General features: G+C 37.0%; 2 protein-coding genes and 1 pseudogene across 4 annotated transcripts in view; all 3 read left to right on the forward strand.

The window, feature by feature from the left end:
- Nucleotides 1–27,853, forward strand: part of LOC140844379 (RNA-binding motif protein, X-linked-like-2) — a 182,190-nt gene that overhangs the window by 121,613 nt on the left and 32,724 nt on the right. The window contains exons 3-4 of one of the 3 annotated variants that reach the window (XM_073216091.1): nucleotides 7,095–7,230; nucleotides 9,501–11,344. The exons of 1 other annotated variant lie outside the window; for it this stretch is intronic. The gene's annotated coding sequence lies outside the window, so the exon portion shown is untranslated. Of the gene's footprint in view, nucleotides 1–4,475; nucleotides 5,133–7,094; nucleotides 7,231–9,500; nucleotides 11,345–27,853 lie in introns of those variants that run through there. One more of the 3 variants, XM_073216093.1, reaches the window with a different exon arrangement.
- Nucleotides 2,052–3,006, forward strand: LOC140844636 (olfactory receptor 2D3-like; annotated as a pseudogene).
- LOC140844244 (olfactory receptor 2D3-like) lies at nucleotides 15,707–16,987 on the forward strand. Its single transcript, XM_073215728.1, has one exon. The coding sequence runs from the start codon at nucleotides 15,832–15,834 to the stop codon at nucleotides 16,753–16,755; it is 924 nt and encodes a 307-aa protein (XP_073071829.1). The 5' UTR covers nucleotides 15,707–15,831; the 3' UTR covers nucleotides 16,756–16,987.

The following is a 27,853-nucleotide window of genomic DNA, read 5'->3' on the forward strand; positions in this document are numbered from 1 at the left end:
AAATTTACTACATACTGCATGATGCAAACATATAGAGGAGATGGGATTACTACCCTGAATAAACATAGACCTGTGTCAGGGAGACAGGCTTAGAAACAATCACATATTACTCAGTAAATACCTTTAAAATCACATTATTACAGAAAAAGGTCAAAACATGAAATGTGCAAGTGAAATATGCACAGCTCATTGCATGTAAATTAATAAGGAAGTAAGTAAAACATGTATATATTAAAATTAATGGAAAATTGGCATAGTAACAGATTATTCTATTTATGCTCTTAAGAACATTTTACTTAACAGCAGTGTTCTTTTTAAACATTCTGAGAATAACCATCCCCAAGGAATACAGTTTATATTGAAACCCACACTTAGAACATACACACACTTAAATAAAATTGAAACAAATGTTTTCTGAAAATAATTTGATTATGAAAGGTGGTATTTTCTTTTCTATTTCAGTTTTAATAAGTACTGGTGGCAACCAGTTAAATCCATGCATTACCCACTAATGTAAGTTGCAATTTCAGAAGAACCCATTTATCAAGAAATTATTTGGCCATTGATGCTGCAGACTCTTTTACTGATCCTCTTGCGTATTCTCTTGACACTATATCTAAAGGGAAAATAGGTCTCATTTACTCCTGCAAGTCCTTCCCTGTCCTTCAAAACCAATGGGTCTTTCTGTATGCTTGGAGTAGACCCAGTTTCAGATCCAATCTAGATGGAAATTCATGAGTAGAATCCTCATTGTCAACCTGCGGTCTTGAAATCAGTTCCTACTTGGTAGGTCCCAAGCTAGTGACGCAGCCACAACTGATCAGACCACATTTTTCCTGCACTGCTAGTTAGATATAGTGACTTACATGTGAAAACCATTTTATGTTTGCAGTCTTTGACTGACCCCTATCCCAAAATGGCCCTCCCAAGTAGGCTAGACTTCTGCTCTTACAACTCCTTTATACTAAAGGGCAGGCTTAAGACAAGTTCTTCAATCATTTCTAGGGATATCAGACCCCTACCCTGATTCCCAACCATTTACACATGGCCCTGCTACCTTCCCTAAATCTTTCTAATCTCCTTCCCTCTTAGCTTGGATCCAGCTATGCTATTCCTTGCTTCTTCCTGACATACAACAAAGTGTAGAATTTGAATAGTGTTTCCTTGTTCACTTCAAAGCACTGGACCAGTGCCTGATTTCCTACTGATACACATCTCCAACTGAATGAATACTTTTATAGAAACTGCAACATGAATGAGCTCAAACACTGTTACACTAGATAAGACATTGCAACACTACAGACAGCTATTGTGGCTGCATTTAGTCTCCATGAAGGGCCCCCCTAATTCCATAGTATATGATGCTGCCTAGGTCTAACGGCGTCTCTACTGTCCGGGCTGATGATGAGTCCCGTCGTGCCTTCCTCTTTAACACTGCTTTCAAGCCTCGGTTTTTTTGATCCAGTGAAGAATTTAGGAAAGGACCAGGGCGGATTATAACACCATGGTCTCTTAAAACTCTCTTCCTCCTTGGAAGGATGATAAAGGATCCCTTGGACACACAAAAGTTCACTATTGGCCTGCTCCTTGATGAAATGACAAAGAAACTGCTGACTGACAAGTAAACTAGAAAAAAGAAAAAGCTGGGCTTTCTACTAGAGGGAGGATTCTTTATTTTTTTAAATCCATATAATATGTTTGCTTCCTTTGTCTTTAGTTCAGATACATAACATGTACTTTTCTCTAGGACAGTTTTTGACATTAACCACACAATTGCTAGGCAATTGCTCTACAATTGATAATCGCCTGCCAGCAAGAATCACCAAGAAGGCATATTTCTGGTTTTGTGATATCTCAAATTAGATAGTTTCAGTAGGAATATAGAGATGGAAATTTTAGAAAATCAAGTCTCTTACATGTTTGCAAGAATTTTTTTAATCAAATACATTTGTTCCTTTAGTTGAAATCCTCAGTGTAAGGATTCGGTGCTCCATCGTAGTCAGCTTTTGGTCACTCTGTTTATGTCAATGTGTAGACAGGAGTAAACATCAATGGGCAGAGAACACCAGGCCTATGTGACTGAATTCATCTTGCTGTGCCTTTCATCAAATCACATACCCAGATCTTGCTCTCTGTGGTATTTCACATCATCTACCTGCTGAATGTGTTTGGGAATCTCCTCATCGTAATGCTCACTCACACTTACTCTTGACTTCATACACCATACATTTTCCTTAAAAATCTGCCGTTTACTGATCTCTGTTTATCCGCAGTGATTATCCCCCAGATGCTATTCCATTTACTGATAACAAGAAAGACCATTTCCTTTACCAGATGCTCAATCCAGATGGCTTTATTCCTGACCATCAGCTGTCCATAGAGTTCACTTCTAGCAGTGATGTCCTGTGACTGCTGTGGCTGTCTGCAAGCCTCTGCACTGCTCCACCCTCATGACCCAGAGGGTTTGTGTCCAGTTGGTCCTAGGGTCCTGGACCTGTGGCACATTTGTGTCTCTGTTAGACACCTCATTTACTTGATGTCTCCCATACCAGGGACAGAATGTAAGCAATCATTGTTTCTGTGACCCTCCTGTTCTGAAGCTGGCTTCAGCAGGTACACATAGCACAGAGATGGCCATCTTTGCAGTGGCTGTGGTAATCCTCCTTGGTCCTGTCTGCCTCATTCTTTTCTCCTCCTGGAATATTATCTCTACTGTGGTGTGGCTGAAGTCGAGGGAGGGGAGGCTCAAGGTCTTTTCTACCTGTTGTCCCCATCTCATTGTTGTTTTCTTAACCTACGGGTCAACTATATTTGCCTACATGTGGCCACATTCCAAGAAAATGAAAAAAAGGGGACAAGGTGATCTCTGTGTTCTACTCAGTCATAACACCCATGATTAACCCATTCATTTACAGCCTGAGGAACAAGGATGTGAAGGGGGCATTTAAGAAAGTATTTAGAAGGTGGAGTTCCCAGAGGGAGACTCTTTATATTAATATAAAATGATGGAATTGAGACCATTCAACCTGTTTCAATACCATTAACAGCTTCCTCTCCCATCCTAGTCGGAGATATCAATAACCATATGGGAGCACTTTATCTTTTATCCCCTTGTACCTTTTGTAATGTTTTCAGGTTTATCTAGTGCTGTCTTGCTCAAGCTTAATCTCTCTGTTTGCAGTTTGCTTGCCTGGTAACAACTCTTTGGCTAATATATTAGAGGCTATTTTTAAAAACTGAAGAGTCTTAATTTACACTGCCATATGGTTTTACCAATTCACTTTCACCCAGGGACACTGCCTTTTGATGCTACACTCCACAACTATTTCCCAGAGTTATCCCATGCCAACATCATCTAGTCATCCACAGATCATGGAATCCTAATGTCAGTATGCCAGGCTCTGCAATTTTCTATAAAATGAAAATTGTTTTCACTCTGAAATTTGGATATTGGAACTCTTTCTTTTTTCTGTAGAGTCCCAAAATACTGCTATTGTCAATTCAACCACAAAGGAGGGAGCTCTTGTCTTAGACAATAAGGTGTGGAATGACACAGTCCAGAAAACTGCTTTGATACATCACACGCATACCTGCTTCATATTCCAGACTCATATGTATATCCCTTGACTTGTCCCACCCCATCCTCATGGAGCTGTTTACAAGCATTCTTGTCATATAAAGAATGCTCCACTATGGAAAGCAGTTTGGAGGATTCTTAGAAGCTGAAGATAGAACTGCTATCCAACCCAGCATTTCCCCTTCTCGAAATCTATCCAAACAAAACAAAATCATTAGTTAGAAAAAATGTGTATACTCCTGTGTTTACTACAGCATTATTTATAATAGCCAATATATGGAAACAATCCAAATGTTCATCAATATATGAAGAGATGTTAAAAAGCAATACATAGCTATGGAATATTACTCAGCCATAAAAAAAGTGAAATCTAGCCTTTTGTGACAACATGAATGGAACTAATAGGTATTATACTAAGTGAAGTAAGTCAGAAAGACAAATATATGATTTCACTTATATATGGAATCTAGAAAACAAAACAAAGGAACAAAAATGAAACACAAATGACCTAGAGGCACAGAGAACAGACTGGTGGTTGCCATAGGAGAGAGCAGTGGGGGATGGGTGAAATAGATGAAGGGGGAGAAATTAGTGAGACTGTTTGATATCTTGATCTTGATCTTGGTGATGGTTGCATGCATGTATACACATGTGAAAATTCATCAAGCTGTATGCTAAGATGTGCTTTTTATTCCATGTACCTCAATACAAAAAATACAAAAAACTTTAAATTTTTTTTAATTAAAAAAAGAGTGCCACTGACCATGGCCAACCCCTCCTCTCAGGAAGTGGGAAGAGTATGGGAGCACTTTATGTTTGGCTGGGAGCAATTCCAATTAGAAGTTCTGCTTTCACTTCATGAGCTTTCTTAAGGCATCTGCGAACTGTGTAATTATAGGTGAAGGATGGCACGAACCAGAGAAAATGAGAAGATGCTGATGAAAGTCAAGTTTGCCACATGGACTTTCTACTGCTCCAGCTTCATTGTCCCTGGCCTGTCCTGAGCAAAAAGACTGCTCATTCTGTGTAGTGATGTGCTTGCTGAACTGAGTGCATCATGTGCAAAATGATTCTGTGTGGGAGAAGAAATGTGCACAGCAATAGATTTTGCTATGCACATGTGATGTGTATTGTTTTCAGACTATGTAGACAAGCATGATCCTATACAAGGAAACAAAAAACTGGTCCTGTACTACAGATTATTTGAGAAGATACAATATAAACAACAGTATCTATTTTTAAACACACTTCTGCCTCATGGTCATTCAAACGTTCACCTTATCATTTCCTCTCTGCTTGCCATTAAGTAAAAGGGAAGTCATATCACAAATTGGAATGATCATTGAAAAAGTGGCCATGGATCACTTTCAATTATATAAAAACTATATAGCTGACCTCATTAGGATACTGGTGGGGTGAACAGGGTAAGAAAATACAGATACTCAGATATATTTAAATGAAAACACCAACCTCTGGATGCTACTCTATCAATGACCGTTCAACAGAGAATAGATTAGTAACAGCATGTGAGAAACAACCTACTGAAAGCACACCTTTCTGGAAACTACCCTTGTACTCTAGAGTGAGTATTTTATTCATTATTCAGTTTTTAATGGAAATAAATTTTTCTTTATGCCACAGGTTGTATGACTATTGCTTTTGTATTTAAATCAACCCATACAACATTGATTTCAATAGCAAATTTATTTGAGCTCACTTATTCAATCAATATCTCATTTATTTATCAACTGTTTATGGAGAACTCTTCCAAGTGCTGAATATATAATGAACAAAGCTCAAAATTCCTGTGACTTACATTTAGAAGACAATGATACACATAAATAAAATACGTAGTATATCTGATGGTAGCATGTGTGATGAGAAAATAAAAGAAGGACAAGTTGGTTGCAATTCTAAGTGATGATCAGGAAAGGCCTTCCTGAAAAGGTGACATTTCCGTTAAAGAACATCTGCAAGAAATTAATGTCTGTGCTGTGACCAAAAGGTGAAGAAGAAAGAACCAACCAAGGAGATGTCTGGGAGAGGAGGGTCCAGACAGACAGAACAGTCTGAATGGCTTGGATGGGAAGACATTCTTTGAGATCAGGACAGAGAAAGGTCAGAATGGTTGGAGGCTGGTGAGTGGCAGGGAGAGTGACAAGGCACGTATGAGGTCACAGAAACAGGCAGAGGGCAGATTGGTAGGGCCTTTGTGTTAATTTCCTAAGGCTTCCATAGCCAATTGTCACAATAATTGAAGCATGAAACATCATAAATTCAGTTTGGGAGGCCAGATGTCTGAAATGAAGGTATCTTCAGATCATACTCATTCGGAAGGCTCCCAAGAAGGACACTCCCTGGCCTGCTGCAGCTCTGTGGTGCTCCAGACGTTCCTTGGTTGGTGGCCACATCATTCCAGTCCCGGCCTCCATCTTCACATGGCCTTGTTTCTCTGTTTCTGTGTCTACCCTCTTCTTAAAAGAACTCCTTTCATTGGACTCAGAGCTCACCCCAATCCAGGATGATTTTGTTAGTTTAAGTAGACAGCCAGATATGAACAGGGAGGGGAGTGGGCTTTTGTTTACATTCGGCAGTTTTTTTACTCTACATATTCACGTAAGCTGTTCTCGTGGAATGTGTGGAGTGAGAATGCATTTAACAGAGCAGTCTAAATTGGCTAGTCCAATATGGAGGAAAAGTTGGCCCAAACTTTGCCCCAAAGCACATTACACTGTCATTGCCATGACATTAGCATTGTGGTTTTGACCCCTGTTGTGGGGGATGATGGCCCATAGCAGTTCTGGTGAGAACCAAGTACAGCGAAAAACTCCCCCACTCTGTGTAAGGGTGGAGTAAGCCTGAACCCCAAGAAGGCTCTGACTGTTCTCTTTGAAACCTATTCCCACTTAGTAAATATCTTCTCCCTTTACATAAAAAAGCTCCCTATTATATCCTCAGCAAGACTCTTAAATCTGCCTATGCTCAACTCTGCAACATGTCTAATAAACTCCTAAGGCTCAAATGCTTTTGTGCCTGTTCTTGAATTATTTCTTGTGACAAGACCAAGAACCTGTGTCCAGTAACAATTTCATCTGGAAATTTTCCTTAATTATATCTCCTATGACCTTTATTCCAAAGAAGTTCACATAATAAGGTTCCAAGTGGACATATCTTTTTGGGTGACACAATTCAACCCATCAAAAACTTGGAAGTCCCGAAAAGATGATGGACTTTATGTTCAACAGAAATCCATCATGATATTATACTTTTAAAAGTTACTTTAAGTGTTATAAGGAAAATGGATGGAAAGTAGGCAAACATGGAAGCAAGAAAAACAATCAGTAAGATTGAGTGCTCCTGCAGTAGCCCAAGGTAGAGAGGATGATCTTAATTAGAGTGGTAGCAATGGAGAGGTGGAGGAAGTGGTAAGACATGTGGGGAGATAGGACTTACATGGGTAAAACTATAATATTTCCAGAATCTCTCACCTGGACTTAGCGCATCTCCATATCAATAGGTGTTTTCAAGGAGTGGAGAGAAGTAGTCCACCACGATATCAACAGGTGATTACAAAGAGGGCAGAGAGAAAATGCGTATCTGGACCTGAGAGGTGTTGGTGGGGTCCTTTTATATCCAAGTGGCAAGAGACACAGGTAAGCAGTAGATGACTGCTTGTAGGCAATAACCTGATTTCTCCCACTTTATTTCTCCTTTTTACTGATTTCGGCTTCAAAGGTTATTTGCCCCAGGCTGGGAATATATTTTCCCTCCAGAGTTACACCATACAAGATGAAAAAAAGAGAGAAATGAAATATCCTTAAGTTCTGACTTGAGCAATGCTGTGGATGATGCAGAAGATTCAAAAGGGAGGGAGTCTGGTGGGGAAATCAAGAATTCTCTTTTGGACTTGTTTCTATGGCCCTGGGTATATGCTCATTTAGTTCTCACACTACTCTTCTGTATTTGAAAAGCTACAATAAAGCCTTCATTTAAATAGTCATGATATATTAAACTGCATCATGTACCTCTCCTTAAGGTTTTCTCCTGCCATTAGCAAAAGACATCTAAGCATTTTGAATACAATTGCAGGTAATTGTTCTGAAATCCTCTGGCAGTTCATAGTTTGGGGGGCATGTCCAAATGATGCAGAATGTACTTCTGTCAGCCGCCTTTTGTGCAACCATCATGACAGAAACTTCTGACAAAGAACTTGAGAGATGCCAGAGGTCCTGAGACAGGTTTAGAACAATAGAGTAGTACCTCATACCAGATGAGATTTAGGTGTTTCAGCTTGTCATAATAAAAATGCCCCAGGGTATTTTCCATTGTAGAAACGTTTAAAAAAGTTAACAGCATTGATTGCTCCAGGGAATGTTCTGTTTACAATAGCTCTTAAGACCTTGGGTTTAAAGACTTCCTCCCGGAGAATCCTCCAAAGCTGTTTCCTTGATGGATTTGGGATGGAATGAACCTCATAGCTCAGATGATGTCCCAACCTTCAGAATATTTAGTAAACAGCAATGGAAGTTGACTACCAGAATATGGATTAGCAGACTACAGAAACCACACTTCATTAACATCTCTTCATCACTGACCCCACTGTCCTGTGTTTGTCTCATGCTGGTCCTCAAGGTGAGAGTGGGTAGGATGACCAGGGGGAATTAGCCCTCTTGGGGAGTCTGAAATCCTTATTCTACTCATTGGGGTGGGCTTACCTTTCACTTTCCTACCCCCTTTGTCTCTTCCATCTGGCCTCTAGACAGAACACATGCTCTTCTCTTTTACTGCTACTTATGTCTCCTGTTCTGCAATTCCCCTGTGGAGGATTAAGCTGTTAACCAGGGATACTAGAATGACAGTAAGGGCTGTGGACATCCACTGCATCTCCTTTGCACCAAAAGCTAATCTGCCAGATCTCCTCTTGCTGTCTCAGTGCTCTCCTGTGAGGGATTCCTTCCTCATTTCTTTTAACTACATGGGTGTGGACACTCGGAGTCGGCAGGACCAGGGTGGAATCTGAACTTTCTGACCCAGAGGACTCAGGTAGGATTTTCTTGTGGTCAGACATCCCTGGATGGCCATACAAGGCTGTGTGTGAGCATTCTAGTCTGTTTGTGCAGGCATGCACAAATCCTGGTATCTTGTCCCTGGCACACTGAACTCAACCTTCTTCCTCTGGATTTAGCTGAGTCAATTCATTCACTCTCTTTAACCTGGTGATCAATCATGGGATTTTCCAAGTCAAGATTTTCCCAACTCCAGGTCAGAGTTCAACATCTCAACAGCCAGCAGAGGGCCCTCTTCTCACTTACATTTCCTTGAGAGAGTGAATGGGTTGGTGTGCTAATGTGTTGTTGTGGAATATAAGTATGAGGCTATTTACTCACTCACTCAACTCACTTTAAAAATACCTATGTGTTAGTTGGTATTGATGTATAGGTAATAGATAAGCAATATCTTTATCTTTACTACCTTGAAGAAGCAACTCAGTCCAGGGAGACAATAGCTGATCAAGTCCTTTAAAGACAATGCACGACTGCATGAAAAGTAGTATGCACATATCTTTCTGGACATTGTGAAGATAACGGTCAAGATTACACTGTAGAGTGAATAAAGAACTTTAACAAAGTGTGTATGTTAAAGCTGACTCTAGGCAATTAATGGGTAGTTCAAGTCATAGGAACCCGAATGTTCCTGCGGAGGAATGTAAAGTCTAAGAAAACTGTAGATTATTATTATTATTTTTTAATCTGAAGCCTAGGATAAAAAGTTAGGGAAGATGTAAAATTTATGTGTATGCTGGCAGAAAACAGATCACTCATAAAATTTTAAAAGAATTCCAAGAATGCTTTGAAGCTGAAATGAGGATTCACAATTTTGTAGTGGTATGATTTGCATTGTTCTGTGATTTGTTTTCCCATAGGATGTAGACAACCAGAAGAAGAAATCAGAAGTAACAACTTGAGGATGAGGTTTAGAGAACATTATAAAGATGTAGCAGAATACAAGAAGAAAATCAATTAAGACACAGTGACTTACCATCACACAAAGGACAGGTTTTAAGAAGTATTTACAGCTAAATTATGCCAATGTCATAGAGACTGAAGAGGATGTGAAATGAAGAAGGGCCATGCATGGATAAAAGTGTTTTGGTTTTAATACAGTCTTGGAAATAACAATGAGACTGAAAGGATTTGAAGAGTCAGTGGTGTGATAAAATATAGAAGTAGTACGTGCTGAACATGTACTTGACAAATTTAGAAATAAAAGCATAAACAAAAATTAAGTAACAGGAATAGTAGTTCAAGGAGATTGTGCTGCTTTCCTTTTGTTTTTCCCCAAGAAAAAATCATTATTAAATTTTGTGGTAGAAGACAAATAACATAAAATTTCCCATCTTAGCCATCCTAAGCAGTTCAATAGTGTTAACTGTTTTCACATTGTTGTAAAACATCTCTAGAACTCTGTCGTCCTGCTAAACTAAAACTCTATACCCATTGAACAATTCCCCATGTCTCCCTCCCCATAATCCATGGCAACCACCATTCTCTTTTGTTTCTCTGAGTTTGACTGCTTTAGATGCTTCAAAAACATAATGCTATACATGGAATTGTATAGCATTATCTTTTTGTGACTGACTTATGTCACTTAGCATCAAATCCTCAAAGTTCATTCTTGATATAGCCTGCGACAGGAGTTCTTACCATTAAAGGCTGAAAAATGTCCATCGTATGTGTATACCACTTCTTGTTTACCCATTCATCCATTGGTGGATATGTGGACTGCTTCTATCTCATGACTGTTGTGAATTATGCTTTCTTTTGTTCTTAAAAGTAAAAAATACTGCAACTGTTTAATAATGGAATTAAAGAGATGAAAGCTAATAAAAACAGAGAAACAAAATAATAATACATTTCAGTAGAGGCAACTAGTGTCCATGTCCCCCCTATACAGCAAAATGAGAGACTGCTTGATTTTACTCTTGCTGTGTTCTACCACACTAATTGTTATTTTAACATTACTAGGTTTTGAAAAAGCCACAGTATGTGTTAAGAACATGGAGCTTAGATCCAGGGACCTGGATTCCAATCCTAGTTATTAAACCTTAACTTCACTATCTTAAGTCTCAGTTTCATTGTTTACATAAAATGGGCAGATGATATTACCAAAAAGTAAGATCATTCTAAAGATGAAATGAGATAATGACTATAAAGAGTTAAATACAGGACTTCGCAATGAATAGTAGCTTTAAGAAAGGATATTTATAATGTTCCAGAATATAAAGCAGGAGGATAGGAAGAGGAAAGAGATGAGGTTGAAGAAGTAAGCAGGTACTAGATCACAAAGAATCAAGTGAAAGAGCATTATTTATTCTCTGATTAAAAAGCAATTTGTTTTTGTTGTAGAGCATTTGGAGATTACAAAGTCACACAAAGGTGAAAAGAAAAGTCACTTATAATCCCATCACTCAGAAATACGCACACATGCCCAGGTTGAAGAGACAAATTTTAAAATAAGAATTACAGTGTATTTTTATAACTTTTCTTTCTTAAATATTTTGCAAACATTTTTGATGTCATAAAATAATTTTACATTTGTCATATTCAGTAAAGTATTCTACCACATGAGATCAATGAATAATCACCTTATTTTAAAGCATCTAAGGTTATTTATATATGTGTGTATAATCCCTCTGGAATGTTTTCTTTATATTGAATGAGTTACACAAACTTCATTTGTTGTCAACTATTTAGTCAGTTGGCTTATCACGATTTATTAACTAACGTGCACTTTTCTAGCTTATTAAAAGCATTTACATAACACAGCCTTTGCTTGTCCTAATTCTTATTCTGATCTACTGAGTTATATTCCTGTTTTTGCACTTTTCTAGTATTATTTTCATTGTTACAATTTGTTTCGTCAATATTGTATTATCACTGTAATTCCTTCATGCTTTTATCTTAAATATTTTAAATAATTTTTATTCTCCTTTTTACTTAGAAAATGAAAGCTGAATTCTAAAATAGTCAAACAATACAAGTGAGTACAAAAAAGACAAAAGTCTCCCCTTAGCCACTTGCTCCGATTCCATTTCCCAAGGTTGGTCACTATTAACAGATTCTTTGCAAAGGATCTACAAACCATGTATACGAATATTCTGCTCTGGCGCAATGTTGTTCCTAAGAATCCTTACATACGTTTATTTTAACATTTTAAGTTTTGACTTTCAGAAAAGGTTAGGTTCCAATTTCAGATTTATATTATAATAATTTATTTTAGACTTACAATAGTAATGGAGTTTTTAAGTAGTCTTAAGCATATTTTTTTATTACAATCAAACTAATAAATTAACCAATTGATCAAAACTGATTAATACCCTTGAATCTTCTTGTTAGGTACTTGAGATTTTATTGTACTATTCTCTTTACTTTTATATATGCTTAAAAATTTCCACAATGGAAGAGTTTTTTATATAAGAAAGAATAACATGATTAAATCAAACCAATGTTTGTCTTTGATCTTCATTCCATATACTTAGAAGCCTCTCATTATCCCCTATCACATTTGGCCTTGACATTGAATTTTGCTAGCAAAACAGTTCCAGTCACAAAGCATGAACAAAAAGCAAAAGGGTAAAAATAGTGCAAAGAAACATCTTTCTCGATCAAACACAGCAACCATGTCCATAACAACTATTGCTATGCTTTGTCTGAATTATTTTCCTAATCTTACAGTAGTTCCTAATCTCTAGTAGTTTTGGAGTGGATTCGTCAGGGTTTTTTATGTACAATATCATGTCATCTGCAAACAGGGACAGTTTAACTTACTCCTTGCCAATCTGGATGCCTTTTATTTCTTTGTGTTGTCTGATTGCCATGGCTAGGACTCCCGTACTATGTTGAATAGAATTGGGGAGAGTGGGCATCCCTGTCTTGTTCCTGATCTTAAAGGAAAACCTTTCAGCTACTCACTGTTAAGTATATTGTTGACTGTGGGTTTGTCATATATGGCCTTTATTATGTTGAAGTACTTGCCCTCTATACCCATTTTGTTGAGAGTTGTTATCATGAATGGATGTTGCATTTTGTTGAATGCTTTTTCACCATTTATGGAGATGATAATGTGGTTTTTGTCCTATTTTTTGTTGATGTGGTGGATGATGTTGATGGATTTTCGAATATTGTACCATCCTTGCATTCCTGGAATAAATTCTACTTGGTCATGATGGATGATCTTTTTGATGTATTTTTGAAATCAGTTTCCTAACATTTTGTTGAATATTTTTGCATCTATATTCATCAGTGTTATTGGTCTGTGGTTTTCTTTTTTTGTGGTGTCTTTGCCTTGTTTTGATATTAGAGTTATGCTGGCTACATAGAATGGGTATGGAAGTATTCCCACCTCTTCTATTTTTTGGAAAACTTTAAGGAGAATGGGTATTAGGTCTTCAATAAATGTTTTAAAAAAATTCAGCAGTGAAACCATCTGGTCCACGGTTTTGCTCTTAGGTAGTTTTTTTATTACCAGTTCAATTTCCTTGCTGGTAATTGGTCTATTTAGATTCCCTGTTTCTTCCTAAGAAACAGGGTCAGCCTTGGAAGGTTGTATTTTTCTAGAAAGTTGTTCATTTCCTCTAGGTTACCCAGTTTGTTAGCATATAGATTTTCATAGTATTCTCCAATAATTCTTTGTATTTCTGTGGTGTCCATTGTGATTTTTCCTTTCTCATTTCTGATTCTATTTATGTGTGTAGATTCTCTTTTTCTCTTAATAAGTCTGGCTAGGGGTTTATCTATTTTGTTTATTTTCTCAAAGAACCAGCTCTTGGTTTCATTCATTTTTTTCTATTGTTTTATTCTTCTCAATTTTATTTATTTCTTCTCTGATCTTCATTATGCCCCTCCATCTGCTGACTTAGGGCTTCATTTGTTGTTCTTTTTCCAGTTTCAATAAATGTAAATTTAGACTATTGATTTGGGATTGTTCTTCCTTCTTTAAATAGGCCTGGATTGCTATATACTTTCCTTTTAGAACTGCCTTCGCTGCATCCCACAGAAGTTGGGGCACTGTGCTATTGTTTTCATTTGTCTCCATACTTGCTTGATGTCTGTTTTACTTTGGTTATTGATCTGTTGATTATTTAGGAGCATGTTCTTAAGCCTCCATATGTTTAAGAATTTTTCTTTTCTTTGTACAATTTTTTCTAGTTTTATACCTTTGTGGTCAGAGAAGTTGGTTGGTACAATTTCAATCTTTTTTAATGTACTGAGACTCTTTTTTTTGGCCTAGTATGTGGTCTATTCTGGAAAATGTTCCATGTGCACTTGAGAAGAATGTGTATCCTGCTGCTTTTGGGTGTAGAGTTCTATAGATGTCTGTTAGGTCCATCTGTTCTAGTGTGTTGTTCAGTGCCCCTCTGTGTCCTTACTTATTTTCTGTCTGGTTTATCTGTCCTTTGGAGTGAGTGTTGTGTTGAAATCTCCCACAGTGAATGCATTGCATTCTATTTCATCCTTTAATTATGTTAATATTTGTTTCACATATGTCGGTGCTCCTGTGTTGGGTGCATAGATTTTTACAATGGTTATGTCCTCTTGTTGGACTGACCCCTTTATCATTGTGTAATGTCCTTCTTTGTCTCTTGTTCTTTTCTTTGTTTTGAAGTCTATTTTGTCTGATACTAGTGCTGCAACACCTGCTTTTTTCTCCCTATTGTTTGCATGAAATATCTTTTTCCATCCCTTTACTTTTAGTCTGTGCATGTCTTTGGGTTTGAACTGAGTCTCTTGTAGGCAGCTTATAGAAGGGTCTTGCTTTTTTAACCATTCTCTTACTCTGTATCTTTTGATTGGTGCATTCGGTCCATTTACATTTAGGGTGATTATCAATAGATACATACTTATTGCAATAGCTTGCTTTGGATTCGTGGGTAGAAAAGGATCAAGGTAGCTTCTTTACTATCTAATCTTATTTTTTTGAAAGACTTTTAAATCCTTTGCCCATTTTTTCTTGTGGATTATTTATCTTGTATTGTTGATTTTAAGAGATCCTCATGTATTACAAATAATTTTAAAAATTGTATTCAAATTTTTGCAATTATTTCCTCAGATTTATTTATTTTTAAATTTTATATATAAAGGAATCCACTACATTGAAGTCTGATATTTTTAAATTGTCAGGTTTATTATCATTTTCCTTTATAATTTCTTTCCTTTTGTGTGGGTGCATGTTTAGAAAAGTTTTTACGACACCAAAATTAGATAGATAGACTAACTCATTTACTGAAAACTTGAACTGTTTTAGAAAATTATGTCATAAATGCATTTAGAATTAATTATTGCTTATACTTATATGTCTATGTACATTTGAAAGTATACACCTCTATACATATGTTCTGAAGTAAGCAATTATCCCATATCTTTTATTAAGTAATATACTTAAGATGCCACTTTTGTCATATATTAAATTTTCATACATGTTAAGATATGTGTCAGTTCTATGTTTAGTAGTCAAATGTTTTATGCTTGTTTAACATTTGAATATTGAAACTATTTGCAGATAATTTGATACCATGTCTTTAAAAAGTCAGAAGGATTCAATTCAAGCTTATAATAAGTGGTAAGAAATATAGTCTGGCACAAGCTGAATAACTGAACATTCTTACATTATATACCAAAAATAAACAAGTCGAAATTTTAGTTAAAAAAAAATCTTTCAAGGTGGCTAAAGTAAACAAAGAGTATACTTAAGAAGCATTCAAGACCTATTTGAGGAAAATCATGAAAGATGATATCTGAATAAATAAATAGACATACTGATTTTATTAATAAAATGACATGGCCTTATAAAGTTTCATTTCATTTGAACCAATCCATAAATTGACTAGAATTGCAACCAAGTATACAGTAGATTTTTGTAAGGGAATTTAGTAAGCTTATTCTAAATTTTATCTAGATGAGTAATTTTATGATAGAAAATGAGGTGTAGAAATGGCAAATGAGGGAGCAGAAGAAATATATATAGTACCAGATACAAAATATATAGTAACTTTTCCTTCCCTTATTAATATAGTCTATTCTGAGCAAAAAGAGAACTCTTGTCTTCTCACATATGGACGCTACTAAGAGATGGAAAACAATAGCTCAATTTTGGATACTGATTAATATAATACCGAAGTTACTCAGATTTTCGTTTATAACTGACCAAATGTGTTTCTTTTCTTGGTGCTGACCTGTAAAGAGTAATAAATATTCATGGGAGAAGAAAACCAAACCTATGTGACTGAATTTGTCTTCCTGGGCCTTTCACAGGATCCACAGACACAAGTCCTGCTCTTCTTCCTTTTCCTGATCATCTACCTGCTGACTGTGCTGGGAAATCTGCTTATCATTTTGCTCATTCACATAGACTCCAGACTCCACACACCCATGTACTTTTTCCTTAGAAATCTGTCCTTTGCTGATCTCTGTTTTTCTACTACCACTGTCCCCCAGGTGCTAATCCACTTCCTGGTAAAATGGAAAACCATTTCCTTTGCTGGATGCTCAACACAGATAGTTGTTTTACTTCTGGTTGGCTGTACGGAGTGCGCCCTGCTGGCGGTGATGTCCTATGACCGCTACGTGGCTGTCTGCAAGCCCCTGCACTACTCCACCATCATGACACACTGGGTGTGTGTCCAGCTGGCCATAGGGTCCTGGACCAGTGGAGCGTTTGTGTCTCTGGTGGACACCACATTCACACTGCATCTGCCCTACCGAGGGAAGAATATCATTAACCATTTCTTTTGTGAACCTCCTGCCCTTCTGAAGCTGGCTTCAGCTGATACCTACAGCACAGAGATGGCCATCTTTGCAATGGGTGTGGTCATCCTCCTGGCTCCTGTCTCCCTGATCCTTGTCTCCTACTGGCATATCATCTCCACTGTGATCCAGATGCAGCCTGGGGAAGGGAGGCTCAAGGCTTTCTCTACCTGTGGCTCCCATCTCGTGGTCGTTGTCCTCTTCTATGGGTCAGCAATATTTGCCTACATGCGGCCAAACTCCAGGATAATGAATGAAAGGGATAAAATGATCTCTGTGTTCTACTCAGCCGTGACACCCATGCTGAACCCCATCATTTACAGCCTAAGGAACAAGGATGTCAAAGGGGCTCTCAGGAGAATGACTGCAAAATAGCCCTTTTGACGGTGAGGATCTCTGCTTATGATGACAATTTCAGGGATAGGGATAGAGGTTATTTTCTTGTAAACTTTTCCCATTTTCATCCCATTCCTCCACTTTTGCCTTCCCTTTCCCATTTTCCCATGTTTCCTCTCAGATAAATTCAGCAAACTGCCTATTCAAAGCAAGGCACCTTCATAGACACAGGAAGGAAATACAGAAAGGAAAGGGGAAAAAGAAAGAAAAGAAGGAGGAAGGGGAAGGGGAGGGAGGAGTGGAGGGTAAGGAAGGAAATGAGAGGAAGGTGGATAAACCGTCTCTACTCTCTAAGCCCATTCAAGCTAATGAGGAAATTAAAGCAAGTAGACATACAACAGTACATAAAAAAAAACAAGAACCAAATAAATAAACCCATTGCAAATCTGAGAATACATTTGTGGCAACTGGAGTTGTTTCCTTCATTTTTGCATGTGTTCATCAAATATATTTTGAATATGAATTATATTTATCCCAGGTCCATATCTAGAAGCAGTGATACAGATATAAAAAGTAAACTCTTCATGCTGTTTATTTCTAACATGGCCTTGAATTCTAAATTTAACAATTTCTGAAATTTAAAAGAGCACCTTTAAGGAATAACAAATGGTAGACTTTTTTTATGAGTGTAATGTAACATTAGTAAAATTGATTTCTCACTTGAAATAAAGCTGAGAAGTAGGACAAAGAGTCTAGATTGAAAAATGTTTTGAATTCAGTACTAAAGAAGTTGCCTAGCATGTAATTCTGAAAATGCTGGGAACTGGGGAATCTATGAGACAGCAAAAGAAAATGAGGATAAGGTTAAGAAAAGGGGCACTGTTTCATGCCTTACAATGTATTGTCTTGGATATTATGACTTCAAATGGTCCCTAGGTTGCTTGTTGAAAATACTTCTTAGCACAGGATGGGGTAGGACAGTTGATCTCAGAAATCTAGATTTGGTAATAAGCCCTTTGTGAATCTTAAGCACACTAAAACCTGTACACCACTTTTTAGGCAATAGGTGCCTTTATATGCACAAATTATATGAGTATTTGCTTATTGTCTGACTCCTCCATTAGACTGTTAATTACATGACAGTAAAAACTGTAACAGCTTTGTTGATCTCTGTATTATCACTTGTAGTAAAGTGCCCAGCCTTACTGTTCCCAAGAAATATCATTTTGAATGAATAAATAAAGTTGGAGTTTAAAAGAGAGATATGGGCTGGAGAAATGGATGTAGAAGTTTATTACAAATAAATGCAAGTGAAGTTTGACACAACCAAGGATGTGCGCTAAAGGTTTTCACCAAAAAATGAATTGTACCCATTACAATCTTGAAGGAGTTACATTGAAATGCAAGTGCCTGGTCCAACTGCAGATCATAAAGGTGGCAATGTTTCCTGGGAAAGTATACCAAGGTGATTCTGAAGTGCAATCCTGGATGAGACACAGGGCTGGAGAAAGATACCAGGAAAGGCTCTAAGACAACCTTAGAGTTACCAACATTTGAAGGTGGATGAAGAATAGCCCATGAAGCCCAGAGCATCAGGAATCAGAGAAACAGAAAAAGCTGAGTAGGGTGCGTCAGAAGTGGCGAGAGGAGAGGCTTCCAAGAAAGATTTTTCAAATGTCTCAAGAGTTTTATGTGTTGATAAAAGGCTAATGAATTTGCCAGCTCAGTGATTATTGATCTTGGCAAAAAATTAGTATAGCAGAATAATGGAATCACATAGTTATAGATTTTTAGAATGTATATATAATGCATTCCTAAGGAAGTGATTTTTAAAACTGAAGGATCAAAGAGCCAGATAAGGTGTGGTCAGGGATAAGAGGCAGAAGCAGAGAATAAGCAGGAACAAGTACATAGATTTTCCTTTTTTACTAAGAGAGGTGTCGTCAACCCTAAGGTAATAAAAAGTCTCTTGTGTTATACTGTAACTCCAGTCCTAGTTTTCCTTTATGTAAGGTGACACCAGTTGCATAAGAAATCAGCAAAGTTTTTCTATAAAGAGCCAGATAAATATTCTAGGCTCTGCAGGCCATACTGTCCCCATCAGAACTATTCAACTGCTATTAGAGCAGGAAAACAGTCACAAACAATACAAAAATGAGTGTGGTTATGATAAAAGTTTATTTGTAAAATCAGGCATTTTGGTTGTGGCCCCAGAGACTTGTTTGCTGACCCCTGATGTAACAGTTAAAATCCCAAATTTCAGTGGCTGAACAGGATGAAATGTATTTTTCACTTACATACATTTTAGCTGAGCGAAGGAATGGCAGATGTGTGGGCCCAAGCTGACAGAGCTCTGCTGTTTGGGGCTGTCAAGGGTGTCGTATACCTGTGTCAGCGTCCGCACAGGTGAGGATGAAAAGGTCGTTCACCTGTAGTTTTGTAGCTTAGAAGGAGCACATCATCTCTGCTTACATTCCACTTACTGAACCTCAATCTTACGGCCCCACTGAGGGTAATGAGTGGGACATGAATAAACTCTGGGTAATGAGTGGGACATGAATATGGGGTGGTCAGTCTGACACAGGACTTGGTTTTTAAACATTACACCTCACAAGAATTTAGGTATTTGAGTTAGTATGGTAATATTTTCCCCAAAATATTTAGTCATTTTTTCTGATACTGTGATGTCATTCTTTCCCCATTAATTTCAAGTGTCACTATAATATACACCAAATTCCAATATACATGTTAGCTTATTTGTCAATTACTGAACTTGCTATGTTTCAATTACTGTAGCTTTAGCTAATAGGACATAACTTATTTTTCTTCTACTTCACCATTTTCTTGATATTTCATAAGCTTTCTATTTCTTGGCTTGTCAAAATCCACTTTTTAAAATGCCATTAGAATATTGATGGTTACTACGTTGAATTTACAGATTATTTAGCAAAAGTAAATATGTTTATATTAAAATATTAAAACTTTTCACCTAGAAACATGGCAATATTCCCCTAATTCTTCAGTGATGATAGACACATGCACATACATTTCACATTGTTTAAGTGTAGAGCTGGTGCTATAAGTATTCCTGTATTTTATGGAGGAGAAGGTATGACCCACACACAGCAGGCTCCATGGAGTCCCATTGAGTTTTCATTTTGAAATGTGGAAACAGACAATAAGCAAGTAAACTAAGGTATAAATAAGAAAGTTTCACACAGTGTAAGTGCAGAGAAGACAATAAAATCCTGTGGTAATGCCTGTTGGTCTGGCAGCATGCCATGGAGACTGGCAACCTCTTTGAGAAGTTAACATTTTGTAGATGGGATCTTAGTAAGCTGAGCATATTTGCCAGAAAAACATCACAGGATAGGAGAATAGCTACTAATTGGTCCTAAAGCAGAAACAGTTTTGGACTGTGTGATGGGCAGCAAGAAGGTCCATTGAGTTAGAGTGAATATATGGGAATGCAGTTTTAATATTGACTGAAAGTAGGTGGCCAAGATCATATGTGGAAAAGTGCCATGATCTGATTGATATTTATGGTCAATCTGGTTAGTGAGGAGAAAAAAAGATTATTGTGGGGCAAGAGCAGAAAGAGAAAGACCTATTAGAAAGCTACTGTAGAACAACAGACGACAGACTGTGGTGACTCGGAGTAAAACACTCGTGGGGGAGACCACGAGAAGTGCACATGTTTGGAGCGTGTTGTACAGATAAAGCCAACAGGATTTACTAACTAGGGCAGTGAGGCAAAAGAAGAAAACAATGTTTGTATTGCTGTTTTTAGTTTGATCAGCTGTGTGGATGGTGCTGATACTGATTTATATGAAAAAAAATAAGGGAAGAACAGATTAGGATGATGCATCAAAAGGTATGTTTTGGCTTAAGTTTGATATTCCTACAGACATGACCAAAAGCAATTAAATACATGAGTCTGTGGCTTATGGAAGTAGTCAGGTCTTTGACAGTCAGTAGCATGTAGATGGTATTTAGACCTATGCATCTAGATTGAATTACTCAGGAAGAGAGTACAGGTGAGAAAAAAAGAGATGTCCGTATTAGTTCCATAGGGAACTCCTGAATTCAGAAAGAGGAGATTTAATAAGGTGAGGAGAGTCAGGGAGGAAGGAGGAAAACCGGGACTGTGTGATGTCCGGAAGCCTAGAGAAGAAACAGTTTCAAGAGGGAGGGAGTGGTTAACTGTCAGTGTTGCTGAAAGGTTAAAAGAGGAAGATAGAGAAATTAGCACTTTATTTGGCACATTAATAACGACTTTGACAAAGAGCAGTCTCAGGGAAAGAGATCAGATCTTGATTGGAAGTGAGCCAGTATGTAAATAGAAAATCATCAGAGGGGGAATGTGAGCATAGATGTACCTTTAGATATTTTTTTCTCTCTGAAGAAGTGAAAAAATGGGTCCGTATTGGAAAGCTTCTATATGAGGGTAAAATCAGAGCTTATTTGTATTTTATGGTTATAATCCAGAGGAAAAGAAAATGGTTTCAGATTAAAGAGATTCTGTAGGAGCAAAATCTTGGTAGATGAGTGAGACAGGGATTCAGGATACCAGAGGAGGGGTCAGCCTTCAGTAGACAGTTGTAAAGGGGGAAAACAGGGAGGCTTGCGCAGGTGCAGACAGGTGGGTGGGGTTTGAAGAGGGGAGATAAGAGCTGCCCTTTCTTACTTCCCTTTCCCTCCTCAGTCCATACTTCACTTTCTGCTCCAATGAGGTATATATGGGGTACAGTCATGAGCTGAGGCTGAAGGTGTGAAATCATCACTTTAAGAAAGGAGACAAGACTGAGTTTGCAGTGTAATAGTAGTACACTCTGTTCTGGAAGAAATGGCTGAGTATTACAAAAAATGCCCGAATCTCAAATGAATTTATAAGTTGAATATATTCACAAATTGCCAGTGGGCTTTTAAGATGGAGATGACAGAATCAAAAGTCTTCAGAAAGAGTAAGGAGATAAAGAAGCTAGAACTGAACAGATAGTCAAGAAATGTAGCCTGATACTCTATGAGGACATATGTGATTCAAAAAAAAAGCAATTAATGAAAAATGGAAGGAATATTTAAAAATAATATAGGAAAGTGGAAACTTTGAAAAAAAATTAAAACCTCATCATGTCAATATAAATTAGAAATATGTTCTAAAAGCTAAATATAAATTATGAAATTATTAAGAAAAAGTAAAATATATGAATTGGTACTTAAAAAGAAAGTGGAAAATTACATCCTAACAGCAAAATCACTGGGAAAAAAATGGGTAAATATCACTACACAAATATATTTAATACTTTTTTTGTCTAAAAATCTTTACCAAGGAGATATTAAAAAGTAAAATAGCACACTGGGTGGAGGGCAGTTGTTACCACAAATACAACAAAGTATCAGTGCCCCTAATCTGTAAAGAACTCCAATAACTCATTAAGAAAAATATAAATTAATTATGCAAATTAAACAATAGATTTAAACATTGTATCTACTAAATTAATAAAGACTATGTATATGTGAAGTTTTCTATGGGAAAAGCTGTGGTGGGTTAAGTACACATATGTTGCTGATGGAAATGCTCAATGATATTTTTTAAAAGCCAATTTCTCTTTTCATATCAAGAATATGAAATCTATTTCGGTCTTAGTAATTTCACTCACAAGAATTTATTCTATATAATCAGTGATTCTGTAACATCTTTCTATGTTGATAGATAAAAGCGACACTAGACAGGGTGAGGATTGAACAATACGGTAACTGTTGAACCACTGTGTTCTGCCTTTGAAACCAATACAAGATTGTATATCAACAATACTTTAAAAAAAAAAAGAATTTATTCTAAGGGAAAAAAAAAATCAGTCATGCACCCGAGAGATCAACAGGCTCATTTTACACACACACACCTGCACACATATAAAACAATATTAAAAGTGTAATAGTGATGAAATAGCCAATTCTATTTCCAAGCATCCATATAATGTAATATGTCACAACATAAAAGTATTTTCAAGGCTTTTTATTCAGATAAGAGTTAAGATTTATCAAGTACTAATTATATACCAGGTGTGTCTTACTTTATATTTACAAACTTATTTAATCCTAAATGTGATGTAGGACTTATTCTTTTTTTTAAATTTTTATTAAAGTATTATTGATACACACTTATGAAGGTTTCACATGAGAAAACAATGTGGTTACTGCATTTACGCATATTAACAAGTCCCCACCCATATCAAGTCACTGTGCATCAGTGTAGTAAGATGCCACAGATTCACTATTTGCCTTCTGTGTGCTACACTGTCTTCCCCATGATCCCCTCAATCCCCATTCTCCCTCCTTCCATAGCTTCCCTCCCACAACCCTCCCCTTTATATATTTCTGATGTTAACCCCTTGTCAGATATGTCATTTACAAACAGATTCTCCCGTATTGTAGGATGCCTTTTTATTCTGCTGACAGTGTCCTTTGCTGTACAGAAGCTTTTTAGTTTGATGTAGTCCCATGTGTTCATTTTTGCTTTTGTTTCCCTTGCTCAAGGAGATGGGTTCAGGAAGAAGTTGCTCATGCTTATATTCAGGAGATTTTTGCCTATCTTGTCTTCTAAGACTTTTATGGTTTCATGACTTACATTCAGGTCTTTGATCCATTTTGAGTTTACTTTTGTGTATGGGTTTAAACAATAATCCAGTTTCATTCTCTTGCATGTAGCTGTCCAGTTTTGCCAACACCAGCTGTTAAAGAGGCTGTCGTTTCCCTATTGTATGTCTATGGCTCCTTTATTGCATACTACTTGACCATATATGGTTGGGTTTATATCAGGGCTCTCAAGTCTGTTCCATTGGTCTATGGGTCTGTTCTTGTGCCACTACCAAATTATCTTGATTACTGTAGCTTTGTAGTACAGCTTGAAGTTGGGGAGCATAATCCCCCCAGTTTTATTCTTCCTTCTCAGGATTGCTTTGGCTATTCAGGGTGTTTTGTGGTTCCATATGAATTTTAGAATGATTTTCTCTAGAATGCTCATTTTTAGAATGATTTTGTTGAAGAATGCTGTTGGTATTTTGATAGGAATTGCATTGAATCTGTAGATTGCTTTAGGCAGGATGACCATTTTAGCAATATTAATTCTTCCTATCCATGAGGAAGGGATGTGTTTCCATTTATTGGTATCTGCTTAATTTCTCTCATGAGTGTCTTGTAGTTTTCAGGGTATAGGTCTTCCACTTCCTTGGTTAGGTTTGTTCCTAGGCATTTTATTCTTTTTGATGCAACTGTGAATGGAATTGTTTTCCTGACTTCTCTCTCTGATAGTTCATTGTTAGTGTATAGGAATTTCACAGATTTCTGCATACTAATTTTGTATCCTGCAACTTTGCTGAATTCATGTATTAGATCTAGTAGTTTGGAGTGGATTCCTTGGGGGGTTTTATGTATAATATCATGTAATCTGCAAACAGGGACAGTTTAACTTCTTCCTTGCCAACCTGGATGCCTTTTATTTCTTTGTGTTGTCTGATTGCCATGGCTAGGACCTCCAGTACTATGTTGAACAGAATTGGGGAGAGTGGGCTACCTTGTCTTGTTCCTGATCTTAAAGGAAAAGCTTTCAGCTTTTCACCGTTAACTATAATCTTGGTTTGTCATATAGGACCTTTATTATGTTGAGGTACTTGCCTTCTATACCCATTTTGTTGAGAGTTTTAATCATGAATAGATGTTGAATTTTGTAAAATGCTTTTTCAGCATCTACGGAGATGATCATGTGGTTTTTCTCCTTTTTGTTGATGTGGTGGATGATGTTGATGGATTTTTGAATTATGTACCATCCCTGCATCCCTGGAATAAATCCTACTTGATCATGATGGATGATCTTTTTGATGTGTTTTTGAAATTGGTTTGCTAATATTTTGTTGACTATTTTTGCATCTATGTTCATCAGAGATATTAGTCTGTAATTTTCTTTTCTTGTGGTTTCTTTGCCTGGTTTTGGTATTAGAGTGATGCTAGCCTCATGGCATGAGTTTGGAAGTATTTCCTCTTCAGAAAATATTAAGGAGGTTGCGTATTAGGTCTTCACTATATGATTGATAAAATTCAGCAGTCAAGCCATCTGGTCCAGGGATTTTGTTCTTAGGTAGTTTTTTGATTACCAGTTCAATTCCCTTGCTGGTAATTGGTCTGTTCATATTTTCTGTTTCTTTCTGGGTTAGCCTTGGAAGGTTGTATTTTTCTAGAAAGTTGTCCATTTCTTCTAGGCTATCCAGTTTGTTAGCATATAGTATTTCATAGTATTCTGTAATAATTCTTTGTATTTCTGTGGTATCCATAGTGACTTTTCCTTTCTCATTTCTGAGTCTGCTTATGTGAATAAACTCTCATTTTTTCTTGATATGTCTGGCTAGGGGGTTATCTATTTTGTTTATTTTCTCGAAGAACAGCTCTTGCTTTCATTGATTCTATTGTTTTATTCTTCTCAATTTTTTTATTTCTGCTCTAATAATTATTATGTCCCTCCTTCTACTGACTTTGGGCTTCCTATGTTCTTCTTTTACTAGTTTTGTTACCTGTGAGTTTAGACTGCTCATATGGGATTGTTCTTCTTTCCTGAGGTTGGCCTGTATTGCAATATACTTTCCTCTTAGCACAGCCTTCACTGCGTCCCACAGATTTTGTGGTGTTTAATTATTGATGTCATTTGTCCCCATATATTGCTTGATCTCTGTTTTTATTTGGTCATTGATCCATTGGTTATTTAGGAGCATGTTGTGAAGCCTCCATGTGTTTGTGGGATTTAACATTTTCTTTGCATAATTTATTACTAGTTTCATACCTTTGTGATCTGAGAAACTGGTTGGTACAATTTCAGTCTTTTTGAATTTACTGAGGCTCTTTCTGTGGCCTAGTATATGATCTATTCTTGAAAATGTTCCATGTGCATTTGACAATAATGTTTATTCTGCTGCTTTTGCATGTAGAATTCTGTAGATGTCAGTTAAGTCCATCTGTTCTAGTGTGTTGTTCAGTGCCTCTGAGTCCTTACTTACTTTCTATCTGGTTGATCTGTCCTTTGGAGTGAGTGGAGTGTTGAAGTCTCCTAGAATGGTTGCATTGCTTTCTATTTCCCTTTTTAATTCTGTTAGTATTTGTTTCACATATGTAGTTGCTCCTGTGTTGGGTGCATAGATATTTATAATGGTTATGTCTTCTTGTTTGACCCCTGTATCATTATGTAATTTCCTCCTTTGTCTCTTGTGACTTTCTTTGTTTTGAAGTCTATTTTGTGTGATATAAGTATTGCAACGCCTTCTTTTTTTCTATTAATTGCATGAAATATCTTTTTTCCTCCCTTTGTTTTTATTCTGTGTATGTCTTTTGGTTTGAAGTGAGTCTATTGTAGGCAGCATATAGATGGGTCTTGTGTTTTTATCCATTCAGTGACTCTATGTCTTTTTTTATTTTTTTTGAGAGGGCGTCTCTCATATTTATTGATCAAATGGTTGTCAACAATAAAATTCTGTAGAAGGGACTCAATGCACAATCATTAATCAACCCCAAGCCCAACTCTCAAGAGTCTCCAATCTTCTAAAGCATAACAAACAAGTTCTTACATGGTGAACAAATTCTTACATAGTGAATAAGTTCTTATATGGTGAACAGTACAAGGGCAGTCATCACAGAAACTTTCGATTTTGATCACGCATCATGAACTATAAACAGGTCAAATATGAATATTCATTTGATTTTTATACTTGATTTATATGTGAATTCCACATTTCTCCCTTACTATTATTATTATTATTTTAATAAAATGCTGAAGTGGTAGGTAAATGCAAGATAAAGGTAGAAAACATAGTTTAGTGCTATAAGAGGGCAAATGTAGATGATCAGGTGTGTGCCTATAGACTAAGTATTAATCCAAGCTAGACAAGGGCAACAAAACATCCAAGAATGCAGAAGATTTCTCTCAAAACAGGGGGGGGGGGGTGAGGTTCTGAGCCTCACCTCTGTTGATCCCCAATTTCTCACCTGATGGCCCCCCTGCAACTGTGCCTGTCTTAGGTTGTTCCTCCCTTGAGAAATCTTACCCGTCTCTGGCTAACCAGTCATCTTCCGGGGCCATACAGGGAAATGTAAAGTTGGTAAGTGAGAGAGAAGCAATATTGTTTGAAAAGGTTAGCTTTTTACTTCTTTGAAGATTTATGCCCTGTGGCTTCTATGCCCAGCATTTGTCTTGAGGTATCCTTACCACTTGGAAGAATTATGATACTCAGTCATTTCAATATGAAGCATGAATTCTACTTAAGGGTTGTAACTAGGAAGGAAGAAGAAAAGCTATAGAAGTAGCAGACGGAAGAAAACATGGGAAGACTGATTATTTCTTTGACATATCTTCTTGTAGAGTAACATAAGCATGTATAGGTTTTAAACTACAAATTAAATTGTGTACACTCATTAACATAATAGGAATACAGCTACATAACCAAAGCAGACCTACAATTACCAACCATCTCCAGTGAAACCAAAAAAACCAGTTAGGCACACTAGGCATTTGTCAAAAACTTATCGATGATATGATGGATATTGTCTAACTGAATTTGAATAGTTTGAGAAAAATCAGACAAATTAAAACAACACATTCCTGGGAAGTATTCACATCCCATATGTTCTTTTAACAGTAGATAGTCCATAGTCGCAAGATTTTGGAGCGCTACAACTTGTACTTCTCCTAATACTGTTGAGTTCTGACAGTCATAGATCCAGTCAAATTTGTTGTTTTACTGTATGCACAGGCCAGCTTGGATATCTCCTTCTTCATTCCAATGGCAACTCCAGGAACCGGTGGGATGAATGCACCTACAACTGCAACAGTGCCAGGACCATTGTTGAAGTTTTTTGATGATCAACTTCTGGAATGACTCTTCCAGAGAATGGTGATGTTGAAAGTTCGTCTTCGTATCGTATCTTAATTCATTTTCTGGATAGCCAAATTAGGCTTTGATCCTCTGTATAAACACAAACAAACCCTTTGCCCACACTTTGATATGCCATTTATACCATTGTGAAGAACTTATTGGAGATCACCACACAGGATCTCAGTAATTTCAATATGAGGCACGAATTCTACTTAAGGGTAGTA

The sequence above is a fragment of the Manis javanica genome, chromosome 11 (assembly GCF_040802235.1).
Source record: "Manis javanica isolate MJ-LG chromosome 11, MJ_LKY, whole genome shotgun sequence".
NCBI classification, from domain to species: Eukaryota; Metazoa; Chordata; class Mammalia; order Pholidota; family Manidae; genus Manis; species Manis javanica.